The following is a 17651-nucleotide window of genomic DNA, read 5'->3' on the forward strand; positions in this document are numbered from 1 at the left end:
TGCAAAGATTCCTATTTTTATACAAATAGCAAGTACCTTTTATTTTTAGTGTGATAATCTTTACAGAAGAAATTGACAAATTGTCAGCCCATAAAAGAATACAAAATTAATTCTGATTATAATGATGCAAATATTCTGTGTAGTTAGATGGGGTGACCACAAAATAAAAACTCCAGTCAAGAATGAACAGTTGACAGCACATACCTAGTACACTTGTCTAAGTTACCATATTTTGCATGAAAAGCTTGATTATTAAAAGATTGGCTTCGAATCAATTTGGATTTCTTGATTTCTTTGCCTAAAGCAGAACAAAGAAAAATACAACTCTCAGTTCCTCCTTAACCATTCCAACCCCCAAGTCTTCCTTAGACCCCACCATGTCTGAAAAAACCCAGATGGGTAAAGTTTCCACTCTTCAGTCTGAGCTAACTTCAGTAACTCTCATTCAAACCACCCATGAAGAATAATGGAAAAACTACCTGGAAAAGCTACCGACATACTCAAAGTAAGAAAGTGTAATAGCCTGACAGGGATGAAGATCTCCACACAGATAACTCTGCCCCATCCTTTGGCCATCAGAATATTGAAACAGTAGGCCTCAAGAAATGCCCCCAGGAATTTCATGCAGGAAGAATAAAGAGGCCAAATTCCTGGACAAGAGATTTACAATCTGCCAGGTCACCTGACAGAGGAGATAATGAATCAATGGCAGAGAGGACTACATGCTGACCTTGGATGCTCAGATATACATAACTTTACCCTCTAATTAAACTTTAACCTCATAACAGGACCCTGAAAATGGACTTAGCAGTGAGGGAAGTGGGATGTCACTAGATCTTTGTCCCTCTTCCCAGTGTAGCCACACTGAAACATTTTTTGTTTTCATTATTAAAAATTAAATGGATACTCCAGAAATCACATATCTCATCTAACAGCAAATAAACCTGCAATTTGTCTTTGAAAGCATTATATGAATCATAAAACAGAATGAATCCTTACTTGTTGATGGAGTGTTAGAAGATGGTCCAGGAACAGAAACAGGGATGTTCTTGGGCAGGCTTTGTGTTGGTGTCCTAGACTCTCTGCCTAAAATAAACTCTGGTTTAAGTTGTGTACTTTCATCTGACTCCTGTGAAATTCACTATCCTTATTACATCAGCACTATTTCCCAAATATTCTTACTTTATATATTTCAGCTATTGAATTTCAACTCAACATCCAACATTAAGCTTCCCTTCCAGTGGCTCTGAGCCTCACACTTTTGCCTCCCTTTTATGTACTCCTAATACCTATACCACATTAGTCAGCCAATTTTCAAAAATAAATGTTTTCTTTAATGCAAAAGGTAGTTAGGTAGTTTTCCTTACCAAATTAAAGCTCCACACAGTATTTCAGGATACAAAGATAAAAAGTTACTGTAGCATTGGTGGCCCAAAGGTCAAAAGAATGTAATCTAACTGTGGGTGGAGCCTGTGTCTGCTCCCTTAAGAGTTAATCCAGTTAGGCTGGTCAAAAACCTGGCTAAGGGACCATCATGCTTCAAGGAGGTGGCTTTGCCTTGTTAAAGAGAAGGGAGGAATAACGATCCCTTTAGTGACTTACTTTCCTTCCCAGAACTCCTGGCTTCTGTGCAGCTCCTTACAGAGAGCTGCAGGCACACAGCTTCACAGGTTTGCTTTGCTCAGCATGCTTCCCTAATGCTTTGGGCTTCACTCTCTCCAAAGCTCCCCTCCCCACCACATACCTTCCTGTCCCCCATTCCTGCTTAACTCTTTCTCTCTCTCTTCTCCGTCCCACTCCTCCAGGAAGCTACCTAGATGAACAGCTTGCCTACTCCAAGGTTTTTCTTTTAAAACCAATCAAGTTGTTCTTGAGCTTCCCTTCACATGTATCTTTAAATTCCTGTATTAACAAGACTCAAGAAGGGACCTGGATTTCCCCAGTCACCCAGCATTAATCCTGGAACAGAGAGGAAATAGACAGAACCACTTACGTTTCTTCTCAAAGCTTTTCTCACTGGAGGACCTCCCATCGTTCTGATGTTTCTCCTTCTCTAGCTGTTCCTGTTGGGACACAGAGTCATGTTACAGGTGCAGCTTGGGAGCTTGTTCTGAGGAAAATGACTCTCAGCTTTAGAGACACAAATATACCTCACAAAAATGCCTTTAAAAAACGGGGCTCCCCTGTGGTACAGAATTCAGAGGTGTGCTGTTGTTGCTATTTTAATGTGTGGTATGTCATATCACAGAATATTGCTCTTGGGAGTTTTTCCAACTAAAACAATGACTTTGGCATTACTCTACAATGAGCATTTATTGGTTCTCATCAACAGAGCATGTGTTTAACCATGGTTATTTCAATTCCTATTTATCGAACAACAAAATATCTTTCTTTAAAAAGACTTCAAGGCCTTCGAGGGGCTATAGTGGGGCACACCTTTAATCCCAGCACTCAGGAGACAGAGGCAGGTGCATCTCCATAAATTCAAAGCCAGCCTGCCCTACAGAGCAAGTTCCAGGACAGTTAGGGCTATACAGAGAAACCCTGTCTCAAAAAGCAAAATAAAAAAACAAACAAAAGACTGAGAGGAAAGGGAAAAGTCTACCAAACATATTTAAGATATCTTATTGAAGCAAGATATAGAGAGAAAACTTAAGACTCTGAACTAACAACCTCAGAAAAACAACATTTCCACACCAAAGGTTCTGAAAGGCTGACTGACCATCAGCTTGTGATTTTGGAGAGAGTGGAATATTGCCAACAAAATCAAACTAGCCTGGCCTGGCTTTAGTCCTTTAAACAGGCAGCCACTGCCCACTGCTGTATTTGCAGTAGGCAGTGGATAGAACTTTCAAAAGACTGTTAAATACACCAAGAGAAGACAGTGTTCAAGAAAATATTCACAACACGAGAGCATGTGACAAAAGAGCTCTTAATAAGAATGTGAACAACCTACTCTAAATTTTCAAAATGGACTTTATAGAAAACATGATAGTATGGCCAATAAGCAAACAAAAGGATGCTTAGTATCTTTGACACCAGGGATATTTAAAGCCACAGAGTTCTAGAAAACATGATCATGCTCTTGCTAGAAACTAACTCAATGGATGCTGAGGACAGATGTCAAGGGTAGGTGGGAATATATCGTCTAGACTGGATACATGTGAATAAATACATACTAGTTTCACTTAAGAAACTCATTTTCCTAACAATCTCAAATGTAATTTTTCTTCCAATTTATAAAAGATAAAACTTCAGAAAATCAAGACTTTTCTTCAGTCTTTTAGGAAATATGGAACAATGTAAAGCTGAAATAAATTAGCTTTAGGTTTACTATCAAAGCCCATCTAAAACTAATCAGAAAGGAGTATGTGGGTGGGAACAACATACCATTTCCAAAAAGAGCAGTTCTTCTCTTTCTTTCTCTTGATCCAACAAATCTTTCTCATAATTTTTTTTCTGAAACTGTTTAAAATTTAAAACAACATTGTCAATCATTAGGGACAACTTCTTGATGACTATAAATATCTCTTTACTATAAAGTAGAGTGTACTTACCGCATCCATAGACATTTCCATTCTGTCCAACTCTAATACTGTCTACAAGGAAAGTTTTTAGAAATTACAGTTGGTTCAACAGTAATGAAACACAATCAGCCAAGTATTTCTAAAAGAAACTCCTTCCCCAGGGGTATTCAAAGAGAACACTTTTTGCTTTGGTATTAATAAGCTAATCTTTCACCACCAATAAATGTTCAAAAACTGTGTTCCAAAGTCACACCCACATGTTAAGTCAGTTCTTGAAAGCTGAAGCATTTTAAGGTTTGATGTCACTAACCCAAATTTTTTACTTAGTTTTTCAACATTTCCACACAATCCACAAAACAGATCCTCATGCTAGAGCAAAATCATATGGCATAAAGTTTGAATGTTTAGAAAGAGATGTACTTGGGTGATGCCAGATCTCCATGATGCTGGCCCTACCACCTATTAGTATGTTCTCCAGCAGCCAGTGTTTCTAGCTCTAGTTCCTTTACAAAGTCAAACAGACTACTGGATTCACTCTGAGGGAGTCTTCCCACACTCTTCTAGAAAATATGACTTCCGGAATTTTATTGCCATGCAAACACTTAGAAATAAAATCTAGTGAATTAGTCATCATTTGAGCCAGGCTCACAAATACCTCAAAGGTGCTCAGCTCTCCCACAAGCTCATACTGCTAATAACAAAAATGCCCCTTAAAAAATGCCCTCTGTCATTTATTAGTTCTTACCACACTTGCAGATTGTTATCCTATCAAGCTTAAGTTAACACTGCCATACTGCAGGACACAGGTGTTATAAGCAGGAGGGACACTTACTTTTTTCACAATAGCCAGGACATCTTTATCTTTCTCTTGACACAGGAGTTTTCTCACACACATCTCTAATTGCTGAAGGAGATGCATGTCTGCAGGAATCTTCAGAGCTGATTTCACTTTGGGCAGCAGGTAGCAAAGTTTCATTCTGTATTTAGAGTGAGCTTAATAGTAACTAACAGTAATAGGAATGTGCAACTGAAAAAGTTCAGGCTTTAGAAAACTCAGAATTCAACTGCCCATGCAAAATATGTGTGCAGTGCCTACTATTTATAAGTCATTGTTATTCTGGATACCAGGACACAAAATTGAATCAAACCAACAAAATCCTCTTTGGGGGCTTGCATTCTAGTTTGGGGCATGGAAAACAGAATGCATATAAAGATAACATCTGCCAGAAACTGGTGAGTCAGTCTAGAAAGCAGTGTTAGAGAAATTAATAATGTTTTCAGTGAAAAGATGGTATTTAAGGAAAGACCTAGAAAATCAGGGAGCAAGACACTTGAGTGTCTGGAAAAGTATTATGGCCAATAGGGAAGGCTTGCCTAGTGATAGTCTGAATTAGTAAACTAGCCGTGGGGCAAAATATAGCAAAGATGAGCTTAGTAGGAGACCTGAGTAGTGACAAGGGGCCAGCTCATACTGGACCCTATTGGTCACTGTGCAGAGCCTGGCTTCTATTTCAAATGTAATAGGAATCATTGGAGGGCAGGAGCAGAGGAGTGAAGTGATCTGACTTAACTTTCCTAATTATCATCTACATTTTGAGACTAGACTGGTGGTTAAGGAGAGGAGGAAAGAGATGGAGACAACCCCAAACAAGAGCTAATGGTGCTTCGGGCCAGAAAGAGCAGCACGGGTTCCCAGAGAAGCCTGCTTTCTGCATGTCTTTTGTGAGTAGCAGAGTGGCCTCAGGGACTGCAGATGAGATGATGGAGAGAAGAGGGTTTAGGTTTAGGCCTGGGCAGTGGGAAGACAAACCAGTTGCTTAGTGAGATGCAGAACACTGCAGAAGGAAGAGATGCAGACAAAGCAGACCCACTGAATGCTAGACAGATTAAGTATGGAATGCCTATTACATAGTCTATGGGAATTATAAATCTGCAGCCCGTTCAGTAAACCTGCTGTACATGTGGGTGTCCTTGCAAGAGATAGGTCAGGAATGCATGAAAATGATAGTTTAGGCATGGGAATGGAGAGATCACAAGCATAAAGGCAGTGAGAGAAGAATCAAAATGGGAACCATGCTAAGGCACTACCACTCTCTAGATCAGCTGAGAAAAGAAGAAACAAGGTGGCTACGGAATTCCAGGGAGGTGAGCAGAGATGTAAGAGACTGAAGAAAGCCTTCCCAGAAGGTTGCCAATGAGATGTTCTGCTTTGTTAAACTCCAACTCTCCCTCTTTTTAGGCTAGTTCTGGGGAGAGATGCTAGGCAGTTGTCTATCTTAAAGCTGCTGGATTCATTTATTCATCATGGGTTCTCCATGTTAATGCTCTGTATTTCTTTGGCAAATCTTGAGGCAGCTAAGTCTCATTACAGGGATTTCCAGGATCCAGTCTCAATGTTCAACCGAGAGCTTCTTCTACATAGTAGCCCTTGCTTCTGTGCATCTGAAAGGTGAATAAGTTCCTCTATGGGATTCTCATCACTGTACCAATGGTCTCCATCTCAATCATTGCTCAGCACAGATACTGGGGACATTGTAACTAAGAACCCTCAAATCCCCTTCAGAGAAATTACTGCAACTCTGGCCACTGAGGTGAAGGCTCCTCTGAATACCAATAGGATTTCCCTAGCCTTGATGGTGTCTAAACTCAGTAAATTAAATGTTAAAACATTCATGTAGAGAAATACACAAAACATAATTCACTCTTTATTACCTAAAGGATATCTGGAAAGCATTTTGATTCATGAACCCACAAAATCATACAGTTCTTGAAAATAAGGACTATGGCTTTTAGTAAGAAATACTTTTTTAAGGATCTTATCATATTAATAATAATTACTCAGCCAGCCTCTCAGGCTGGTTTTGACTCGTGCTTGCTCAAGTCAATAAGACAAAAGATCTGAGATGTCAGTTAAGAGACTGAGATTTTTATTCCAAGACTATTACCAATCAGCCTATAAAGCCAACTAAGATGCCCATCAACAGACAACTGGTAAAGAAAAGGTGGTATATAAACACAGTTCTAACAAAGAATGAAACTCTGCTGCAACACAAATGGAACAGGAAGGGGGTCACATATAGTGAAATAAGGTGTCACAAAGATAAGTACTGCATGTTCCTGCTAAGATAAGGAAGCTGAAAAGGTGAATAGCAGAATGATGGCCATGAACAAGTAGAAGGGTAGAAGGAAGGAAAGTAGGAAGGAGGTAGGCAATGGGTACCAAAGTTCAGTTAATATATGAGGAATATCTTGTAGCCTGTGCAATATAATAGGTAACTACAGTTCACAGCAACTCATTATATATTTTATAAATAACTAGATGACCAGTCTGGAGGCTCTGGGTACATAGAAATGACAAATATTTAAGGAAATGAAAATGCTAACTACCCTGGCTTTATTACTACATCTAATATTCATATATTAAAGTATCATGCTGTATCCCATAAATGTGTGACTGTTGGGTCAACCTTCAAAAACAACTACTAAGACTCTGAAAGCAAGCATCAATTCCTCACTTGGCTTAATTAACTAAGAAAAAAGAGTTTGCAAACATTTACCACAAAAGGACATATGAAAAATGCAACATATTTCAAACCTTGCAGAGCAATACATACCTCACATTTGCTACTGGGTCATGGGTTAGTTCAATAACAGGTAGAAAGAAATATTTGCAGAAAAATGATTTGGAAAATATCTCTATGATAAATTCACAGGTATCCAAGAATCGAAGTCTATTCCAATAACTCTTTCCTTGACCCAACTCTACAAACAACAAAAATACCATAATGTGGTGATATATTGTTATTGATATAATAAAGTCACTGAAGATCAGAATGCAAAGCTAGCCACAACCATAGAAGTTGGGCAGTGGTGACTAACACCTTTAATCCCAGGACTCAGGAGACAGAGGCAGATGGATTTCTGTGAGTTCAAGGCCACCCAGGACTACATGAGAGTGAATCTAAAAGAGAAACAGGGCTCATGTCTTTAATCCCTTTTATCCCTAAAGAGGTATATAAGATAGGAGCAGGGTCTTGAATTCTGGCACTCATTCCCCAGCCACATTGAGGACAGGAAGGCAATTAGTCTCCAGTCTGGACAATTAGTCTCCAGCCACGTTGAAGACTGGATCCCTCCCCCAACCTTGGTAGAGGTAAGCGCTCTCTGGTGGCTTGACTGCTTTGCTTTTCTAGTCTTCAGCTTGAGCCCCAATATCTGTTACACCATAACCTAATTTTCCCTACATGAAATTATATATTACAAAGCTCAACACCAAAAGTTTAAGCAAAGTTTTATTCTACCTGCAATTTACTTAACAAAGACAAGAGAAAAATATTCATTACATACTCTAGATTTTCAGACTACAATATTTATACATCAAAAATTAGGAAAGGGTTTTAATAAACTTTGAAGACTGGATGACTAGAGAGAGTAACTATGTTTGACCATTGCCTGGATGCTGAGTACCCTGTAGACAGTATCTTATTGAAACCTGGAAAACAATATGAGTGGATATACACACTCAAACCAATTCAAAGGCAGTCTGCAAAACCTCCCAATCATTTCAAACTAAATTAATTGTTCTCTTTTTGTTTCCTTAAAGGTGTCTGAAGTGGATAAAGTCATATGCGAACACAATTACTGATAGTACTTTAGGTCAGGATTTAAAGAATAATTCATTTTTATATAAATGTGCAAAGGTTAAGTTCTTAATACTTAAAACCAAACAGAAGCTTTAAAAATGAGACTTATTCTAAATTTAAGTTCCTACTACTGCAAAATGAAAACAGAATTAAAACAGACCATAAAATGAAAAATCAAAATATACTGAGCATAATTTTTCTTAAGTAGAATTTTACAAAAGTACTTTTTTCTCCTAAAAAGTGGTGGTTCGTGATTAGTATGGTGAATCCTAATAGTCAGTAAATCCTCTTCCTTGTCTGTGTTAGATAACAGTTCTATTAAAAATATTTCAGCACAATTGTCATCAAAGCAAGTGTTCAATGGCTAATAACCTCACTAAAGTGTATATATTTGCCACTAGAATTAACAACTTAAAAGATTTTTGCCATAATTTTTAGTCCTTAACAAATCACAATAAATTTGCATGTGTTAACCTTGTTCCTAAATACAGTCAAATCAGCACAGCTCACTAGATTCACACTAATATTTGCTGTCAACAGCATTCAAGAAAGAATTGTAAGCCCACATTTTGTCCATTCAATTAATATTGAAAGCAACATTATAAAATAAATTACTAGATTTAAAAAGTATTCTATTCATGCTTTAGTTCCAAATGCTATTTCATCAAGATAGAAATTAGCCTTTCAACATACATTTATGTATTTGAATTTCTCAAGTGTGGGAATTCACAAAAGAAAGTTCGGATTAAATACTATTTTCCTCTATGAAAATTTTGATTGTTACATAAAGATTTCCAAAATAAGCACAAATTAACTTACAAAATTAAACTAAAAGCATGCATGAAATATTTACCACCAGCAGCCTATTTTATCTTCAGACAGTGACATACAATGCATTGTAGATGTAATTAAGGTCAACTACTTCAAAAACTTTTCCCCAAAATTACTTACGTTCAATTAATTTTTGAATGACTTCATGCCTCTGCTCTTGTTTGCGATTATAGCGTAGAAAAATGCATAGAGTTCGTGCAGCTGCTCTTTGGACAGGTAAGACATTCTTAAAGAAATAAAACAGGAAAGATAATTACACTATGCCAAGATATGTTCTCAACAAGTAGTCCCCACCAAATCAATTAGCTATTGTTATTCATGTTCGCTAATATAGAAGTGTTTGCCATCTTTCAAAGCCTGACTCACACCCTTCTGGAGGGATGTCTGTTACCTAATGTAATGTCACTTGGGAAAATAAGGTGTCCTGTCCCAAGCTAATTCAATCTCATAGTCACACCCAAAGAATCAGTGTTCGACTGCCATTTCTTACCACTTCATCTGAAAAAACACGTTCCTCAGCTACCCATCCTTTCATGCAGCACAGTACTAACCATTTCTATACATTCTGCAAACATTTGGGGAAAATACCATGTGCCGTCACCAAAACTGTGCCACTTCTAAAGCAGAAATTTGAGATCCCATGTTCAGATACACTGTTGAAGAATTTGGGGGTTGGTATGATTACCAAGGCTGGAAACTAAATATCTAAGCCCAGCAGGTACAACGCCATCCAGGGCTGAGGAATTCTCAATTTCCCATGCCTACACAAAAGATGTAACGTTTGTCAGTGTGGAGGTAAAGGTTCCAGAACTGTACATAAGGTGTTAATATTGGGGAGTGCTGCCAAGAAGAGCAAAAGAACCAGCTGATGGGTAGCATTACTAGTATTCCAAACCCTCTGTCCTTCAGATTCTCAACACACCACTATACGGCGGAGCCTTGATTCTGAATGAATTCAACCAGTTACCTTTACTGGAAATTAAAGAAAAGTCTCTAAACCAGATATACTGTGTCAATTATAAATTCATGTTCACCAACATGACTTACTCTTCAATATTATAATATTCCACCACCCAAAACCCAGATTACTATAGTGGGAATCTCTGGCATGCAGTGGACTACAGCTGTGTAGTGTAGACAGTGGCACTGGTTGTGCCCTCTTCCATCTACACAAGAGTCCATTCAACTGAGCACTGTGCTATGTGATATTGTTAACTGTTGGATACAAAGGGACAGTATCTACTGTGGTTTAGAACTGAAAATTTAGTATGTGTATATAAGCAGAAATATAACAGAGCTTAAATAAATTTCAGACAGTGAACTAACTAAAAACCTCTTCTTTCATTTGATTTAGTATGACAGAATTTCAAATACATATATATGATAAATTAATATATACTGTTTATACCTCATGTAATATGTCTTATAATAGAAGGCAAATATTCATTTGGGACAGAATTCAATGATAAGTGTCCCAGAACAGTGACTATGAGTTGTCCTTTGACTTTTACACATGTGTTATGGTATCTGTGTGCCCTCATACATACAAACATGCACACACAGAAAACAAATAAATAAATACAAAAGTAAACAATCAGTTATTCTTGTCAAATCACTTTTTAAGATGATTGTATCTACAGAACAATCTTAAATTCCTCAGATTTCCATTATGATGTGTGATGAATTTGTTGAGTGGTGGGTAAGTACTACTGTGCCTCTTACTTTCTTAAGTTGAAAACAATGCCAATAATATTTTTCTTCTTTCTAAATCTTTAAAACTAAAACTTATTTTGAATTTGGAGATGACTTTTGAATTCCTCATTTCCCTTTTATGAAATGAAAAGTTAAGGTACTTCAGTTCAGATTGCAAAGTAGAAACATACGGAAAGTTTCTGTTTGTTTTTGACCTGCTACAGAGATTGAACCTAGGAGCTTATGCATGCTATTCAGGTACCCTATTGCTAAGCTAAATTCCCCAGTAGTTGCAGCTTTTAAAATAAAACACTTTCTAATCTTTTTTTTAGGATGCCATTGTGCATGCACAGTGGACTGCAGGCTAAACAGTCCTTTCTGGAAGTATTGTAAAAGGTGGACAACTTTTCATACAGCTGTTTGGAGAGCAAGTTATTACTTCTTTTACTTGAATAGGCTCTCTACACTTAGGCATCCAAACTTACAGTGTAACTGTCCTTAGATCCTGTAAAAGACACAGTATGCACACTAGCAGGGACTGCTGGGAGTCGTGGGAATAAAGGCCTGGCAGATGTGAGATGCTGACAATGTGGGTACACTCAGAAGGAAGAGCAAAGCAGAGGTTCTTTTGCAGTTGACAATACTGAGTCCTGTCAACCTTTTTCTCCAGAAGTACTGGAACAAGTCTGAGGTAAAGGGCAGGAGATGCAGCTCAGTAGATTGAGTACTTGCCTAGCAGGCATGAAGCCCTGAGTTCAGTTCCCAACACCACATAAACTAAGTACAGTGCCACACACCTCTGATGCCAGCATTGGGGAGCTAGAGGTGATCAATGTCACCTTCAGCTATGTAATAAATCTGAGGACAGACTGGGCTTCCTGTGCACTGCTTCTGAAAACAACATGAAAGTGTAAGGTGAGTCCATCCACACTCCTCTGGCAGTGGACAAAGAGTATGTGTAAGATGAGTCCTGTTCAGCCATCCCTGAAGCCAATGGTGGGAGAGCAAAGGGTAAATCAGAGAAGCAGAGGAGTCTTGATTCCCCTGTGGAGATGCTGCCCTTCCAAGCCAATAGGAATTGAGGTTTGTGTATTGTGAAAAGGTGAAGAATTTGGTAATGACAAAATTATCCCAAGTTCAAAACAATCAGGGAAATTCAGGGCTCACATTTGTCATCATGATGGTGAACATTCTTTGCAAGAAACGGTAATAAATCTGGTCGCTTGATATGATATGAGGCAGACAGGAATATTTCTGTAGCAGCTTCTCATGGGTCCTCCACTTCAGAGAGGCGGCAGCTCGCTGCTCAGCAGCCGTGAGTGCGGGAATCAAGTCAGGCATAGAAGACAACTGGAAAGAAATACGAGGGTGATGGTGACTAAATCATCAACTGCAGCCTGTAATGTAAATACACACCAGGGAAGGACTTCAGGATTTAGAGCTATCTCAGCTGTCACCGGGAGATAGTTATCAGACAGACCAAATATTTTTAAAAAATTTATGGCACCAGGAAATGAAATCAGATGGAACCACTAGATATAGTAGCTGCAGAGGGCAGCTCATGCCAGCAGCTTTCACAGGCATAGGTATAGCTATAGAGCAGGTGCTATTTTATTTAGTTGCTTGTATATTTATTATAAAAACAGAGTTTAATGATTAGAAATACTGTATTTGAAAAGGCCTTTCTTTACAAGTTTTCAAATCCTCTACACACTCCATTGTGTCACCCATACAGCAGAAGCACAGGAAATAGTCTGAGGGGAAAGGAGTTGGTAACAGGGAAGATTGTGTTCCTACATCATTTCACCATCTGGGAAAATTTAAGGTGGGTGGTGCCTATGGTTTTTAGACCTTTAAATTCCTTAATAATAGGACAGAAATTGAGAGCTTAAGATGTTTCAAATTAATTATCAGTATCTCACAGTAATGCTTCCAGATATGGCTCAGAGCTAGGAATGTAACCTGTCCTTCCTGTCTATGGCATAACACTCACTCAAACTTGTTTATATACATTATTTTTAAGTTATGTGCATTGTGTAGTGATAGGAGATGGTGCACTTGAATGCAGTGCAAAAAAGGCCATAAGAAGGCATTGGATTCCTTTGGAGACAGGAGTTGTCTGTGATCATGAGGTACCCAATGATGGTGCTAGCATGGAAGCCAGGCCCTTTACAAGAGCAGTAGTGCTCGTAGCTGCTAAGCCATCTCTCTGGACTCCTGGTGTAAATTTTAAAGCCAGCTAGGGCTGTTCCTGAGTCCTGACAAATGCACAGAGGGTTGGACACTGGCCAGCACAAGGACAAGCACTTTTCTAAGGTTCCTCACACATTCTCTCAATGTCTCCTCACAACCACCTTGTACAATAAATAAGATGACAGACTTGGAACTTTTCTGAAAGATGAGATTTACCTTATTTTCTTGAACACTGCTTTCTCCACCAATAGACATGAGTTCCAAGATTTCTGGGAGGTGATTTATAAGAGCATCTAGTACCTTTTAAAGAGATATTGTGTTTATAATGGTTATTATCTGTCTTCTAAAATAGTTAACCCCACACTTCAGTTTATATACAGAAATATTTTTGACAAAACAACATTAGGGGTATTTCTGTTTAAAATAAATCATTGTAGCATCCATTTGTCTAAACTGTTACATCAGGTAACAACTTCAAGTTTCATGTGATGAGCTAAGTGCCCCCAGGTTAATAGTTATTTTGGTAAATAGAATGTGCCAAAAATAGCATCAGATGGAAGAATATCTGTCAACATCTTTACAAGTCTATGTACAAGGTAAAATACTCTCAAAACAGTGCTGAGCAAAAAATCCAAAATGTGATGTTATTACAAGTGTGAACAAAACCTATAGTAGAAAAATGTAGCATTAGAAAAAATGTAACAAAATATCAACAGTGATTTAATTAAAGGTTCTCTTTTGTCTACTTGTTGGCTCTTCCTAAGTTTCCTCAATAAACAATACACACTTCCATTTTCAAACCAGATTTCCTGGAAGTCCTCATTTGTAAGATCTTCCCAGGAATGCAGTGACTGATACAGTTTGGCTTAACATAAAAGAAGAAATACCAGAGTGGGAACTTATATTACCTCCAGTGATTCATCTTGTAATAATGTTATCAGTTCTTTGTGTATTAAATATACTCCAGAATTCAGAAGTTTAGAAACCTAAAATACAACAATAAAATCCCTCAGATTTGATACTATATAATGTTAAGGCACATATTTTTAAACTACATTCTTGTTAAATACTCCTTCTAAAAAGTTACAACATAAATATAAAATTAATTTCTAGTAAATTTAGTTGCATAGTTTTGTTTTCTAACAAGCTGGTATGTATGGCCACAGGACAAGATATGCATAAGTGGGGATCCTTTGATAAGATTACCCGTGCTGGAACTTCTGCACCAATCCATAATAACCCACCGGCTCCACTAATCCACACTTTGTATCTTAAAATGAAAGATTAACAAAGGAGATAAAGGAAACTAACATGCAGTCTTAGAGAAGACTGTATGGTAACGAAACTAAATGAATGAATAACCTACAGGATCCACTGGAAGTACATTCTGCCCTTTTCTCCTACAAAAGTGAGATTTTGTGGGTCAATTTGCAGATAAGATACAACTGTGTAACACTGGGATTACTTTAAATAACTGTATCATTGCAGTGGAATACTTTCTAGAGTTTGTACTATGATTTCATCCATGTCAGAAAAGTGTAATTTTTACATTTTTATTTCATTGCTATTCATTTTACACATGTTTGGGAGCGTGCATTGTGTGTGTATACTCATAGGTATGTGAGCACATGAAGTTGATATTAGGTATCTTTCTTGATCACTCTCCACTTTATATATCAAACTTTATATATTAAACCCAGGGCTCCAGATTCAGCTAGTTTAGCTAGCTAGCTTGCTCTGGAGATGCCATGCCTCTGCCTCCTGAGAGCGTGGATTACAGGCAGGCTGCTATGCCCACTAGATTTACATGGGATCTGAATTAATCCTCACACTTAGGCAAGCACTTTACCCACTGAGCTATCTCCCTGGCCCCAGAAAAGTGCTATTTTAGAGAAACAAAGAATATGACTCAACAGCTCAAAGAATCTTAAACATTTATAATGATGCTATGAATGTCTTTCATTCTCTCAGCTAATCTAGTGGTGCTTTGACATGGGAAGCAGTGCAAGGAAGATGGTGAAATATTCTTACTGGCAAGAAAATTTACTATACCATTTACAAGGAATGAAAAGATTTCATGTCAATTATAAAGAGGCTGTCATGTGACTATTTTGAATTGACAAGTTATAACTTAGATATTGTGATGGTTAATAAGGCTTGTCCATGAGACAGGATCTAGACTTACTCTAGCAAACTTCAACATTCATCTGTGAGGGATTTTTAGATTGGATTAGTTTAGGTAGGAAGACCCACACTGTCTTAGTTATCTTCAGTTGTCAACTTCCTCAACATAGAATCACCTGGGGAGAGGAACCTTACTTGAGGAATTGCCTAGATTAGACTAGAGCACTATCTTGATTGATAAGTGGATTTGTGAGGGCCCAGCCTGGAACTGTCTAAGAAAGCTAGCCAAGACAGCCATAGAGCAAGCCTAAAAAGCAGATTCCTCCATTGTTTCTGCTTTGAGCTTCTCCTTGAGTACTTGCCCTGACTTCCCTCAATGATGGGCTATGATATTGAAGTATAAGCCAAATAAACCCTTCTCTCCCACGAGTTGCTTTTGCTCCTGGTACTTATTAGAGCAACAGAGAAGCAAACTAGGATACACTCTAATTATGGGCAGCACCATCCCATGGCCTGAGATCCTGGACTAAATGAAAATGAGAGAGGGAGTTGAGAAGTAGCATTCGTTGCTCTCTGCTTCCTGACTGTGGATTCAGAGTGGCCAGCTGCTTTCTGCTCCCGCCACCATGCCTGCCCTCCATAGTGGACTGTGCCCCAGACCTGCAAGCTAAAGTAAAACTTTTCTTCTTAAGTTGCTTTTGTCATGTATTTTGTCACAGCAATGAGACAAGTAATGAACATATGCCTGGCAACTGTTACATACATGTGTTTTTTATTGTCATTTTCTGAGAAACAGGCCCTAATTTCAACTTCAAAGATGAAAAGTTAATTATGTTCATCATCAAAGTTTGTTTTACTTTTGTACATAATTTATGGAAAGTTGTACAGCTAAAGCTAAAAGCTATGCTCATAAAATTTCACTTACGGTAAAAGCAATAAATGTAAATAATTTGTTACTTAATTTTCCATTTACCCTAAAACTACTTAAACATAAGGGCAAAGTACAAATATGATAAAACACATAAATTATAGCTACCATAATATCTGCCTTAAAGTAAGTATTCAGTTTAAATATGCTGAAAAATAGGTTAATGAGTAAATGAATATAATGTATTTATGTAAATGGACTTGTAAACACACTAAAAAGCGAAGAGAAATATGGGAATTCAAAAATAAGACTTAAAACTATAACATGAAAGAGCTATGGAATCTCTATCTCATAACAAGTCTGTAAATACAGCATACAGAATATTAAAACAGCATCTAATACACACAGACAGAATCAACATGTGTACCGTCGAGTTCATTCTTAGACTTACTTCATAAAAGCAAATAGCAATAGTGTATCTGACTGGTACTTCAGGGTCATGACAAAGGCAGAAGAATGTAGAATAGAGTTCCATGTGGAAGTTTTTAGGATCAACAAAAACAATCATGGCCTAGTGGAGGTGAAAGGAGATGAATGCATCAATACCTAAGATAATCACCCTGCTAAAACTGAAATCAAGTCCTATTGAGCATATTCAATAAGAATACACTTGTAAAACCCAAATGCATGCACACAATTCTGATTATATACAGAAATATAAATCCCGATATTTGCGTAATACTTCCTATACATTGAGATAAGGTGCTAAACAGCAGGCGTTGGACATGTAAATATTTTAACACATTCTACTCCTATATTTTAATGACATAATCAACACACCCAGTAAATATAAACAAGTATTATACTACCGGAAAGTTGTAAGCACAGTTCTTTCGTACTGAAGTATATTTCTTCTCCTGCTCTATGATTTGGGATGGAATCTGGTTTTCATTGTGGCCATTTTCTTGTTGCAAACCCAATGTACAAAGTTTCTTATAAAATTCCAAAAATCTCAAGTGCTGATCTGGAGTGAAAATTCCTAAAACAAATGTAAAACCTGTGTTCAACATTTCAATTGCATACAAAACTTAAAAAAGAAACTTAAAGTATAATAAAACATGTTTAGAACAAAATATTTAAGCAAAATTGTTACAGATGGCTCAAAATTACAACAATGAGCAAAGAATTACTCTGAAGAAAGGTAATGGGTCAAATTTTTTTACCTTGTGCTCACTTTAATAATATTTTAATTTAAAAATAGAAACTACAGAAAACAAGAAACATGTCTATATTAGTTACACAGCTTGAAGAACTAAGATACCATCATGATTGTAATTATAATACTGCTATTTATTTATGATACATGTTTTAAAGTCTCTGCAAAAAGAATGCATGTGCATCTACAGAGAAGGAGCCCAAGAACCTAGCTTGGAGGAGGTCAAAATGATTAGATATACTGTTCATCCACAGAATGTTTCCATAATCAGCTCTCTCAGCACTAGGGATTTGTTGAATATTGTAAAACATTTTTCAATTACCAGATGTCCATATAAAGAATATTACTATACTAGATAAGAGCTTAACTCTTACATGGTTATAGTAAGCTAAGAATATGCTCAAATACCTCAACTCTTGGGTGTTACATTCTAAGTAACTATTCACATGCTACATTTATTATTTGAAAAATGGTTTTTAAAGTTATTCTTACTACACACCAAAAGTTAACATACCTGACCTTCTATTAGCACACTCCAATTTAAACATGCAAAATGC

General features: G+C 37.4%; 1 protein-coding gene across 1 annotated transcript in view; it reads right to left on the minus strand.

The window, feature by feature from the left end:
- Window positions 1-17651, minus strand: part of Ppp4r4 (protein phosphatase 4 regulatory subunit 4) — an 80619-nt gene that overhangs the window by 5920 nt on the left and 57048 nt on the right. Inside the window, exons 10-22 of the mRNA XM_027416450.2 lie at window positions 16748-16917; window positions 16330-16449; window positions 13795-13872; window positions 13103-13186; window positions 11861-12043; window positions 9122-9227; window positions 7142-7289; window positions 4360-4504; window positions 3558-3599; window positions 3391-3465; window positions 1994-2063; window positions 1000-1086; window positions 205-298 (exon numbers count right to left, since the gene is read on the minus strand). Of these exons, the coding sequence (XP_027272251.1) occupies window positions 205-298; window positions 1000-1086; window positions 1994-2063; window positions 3391-3465; window positions 3558-3599; window positions 4360-4504; window positions 7142-7289; window positions 9122-9227; window positions 11861-12043; window positions 13103-13186; window positions 13795-13872; window positions 16330-16449; window positions 16748-16917 (1402 nt within the window). The remainder of the gene's footprint in view (window positions 1-204; window positions 299-999; window positions 1087-1993; window positions 2064-3390; window positions 3466-3557; window positions 3600-4359; window positions 4505-7141; window positions 7290-9121; window positions 9228-11860; window positions 12044-13102; window positions 13187-13794; window positions 13873-16329; window positions 16450-16747; window positions 16918-17651) is intronic.

The sequence above is a fragment of the Cricetulus griseus genome, chromosome 5, assembly GCF_003668045.3.
Source record: "Cricetulus griseus strain 17A/GY chromosome 5, alternate assembly CriGri-PICRH-1.0, whole genome shotgun sequence".
Lineage (NCBI taxonomy): Eukaryota > Metazoa > Chordata > Mammalia > Rodentia > Cricetidae > Cricetulus > Cricetulus griseus.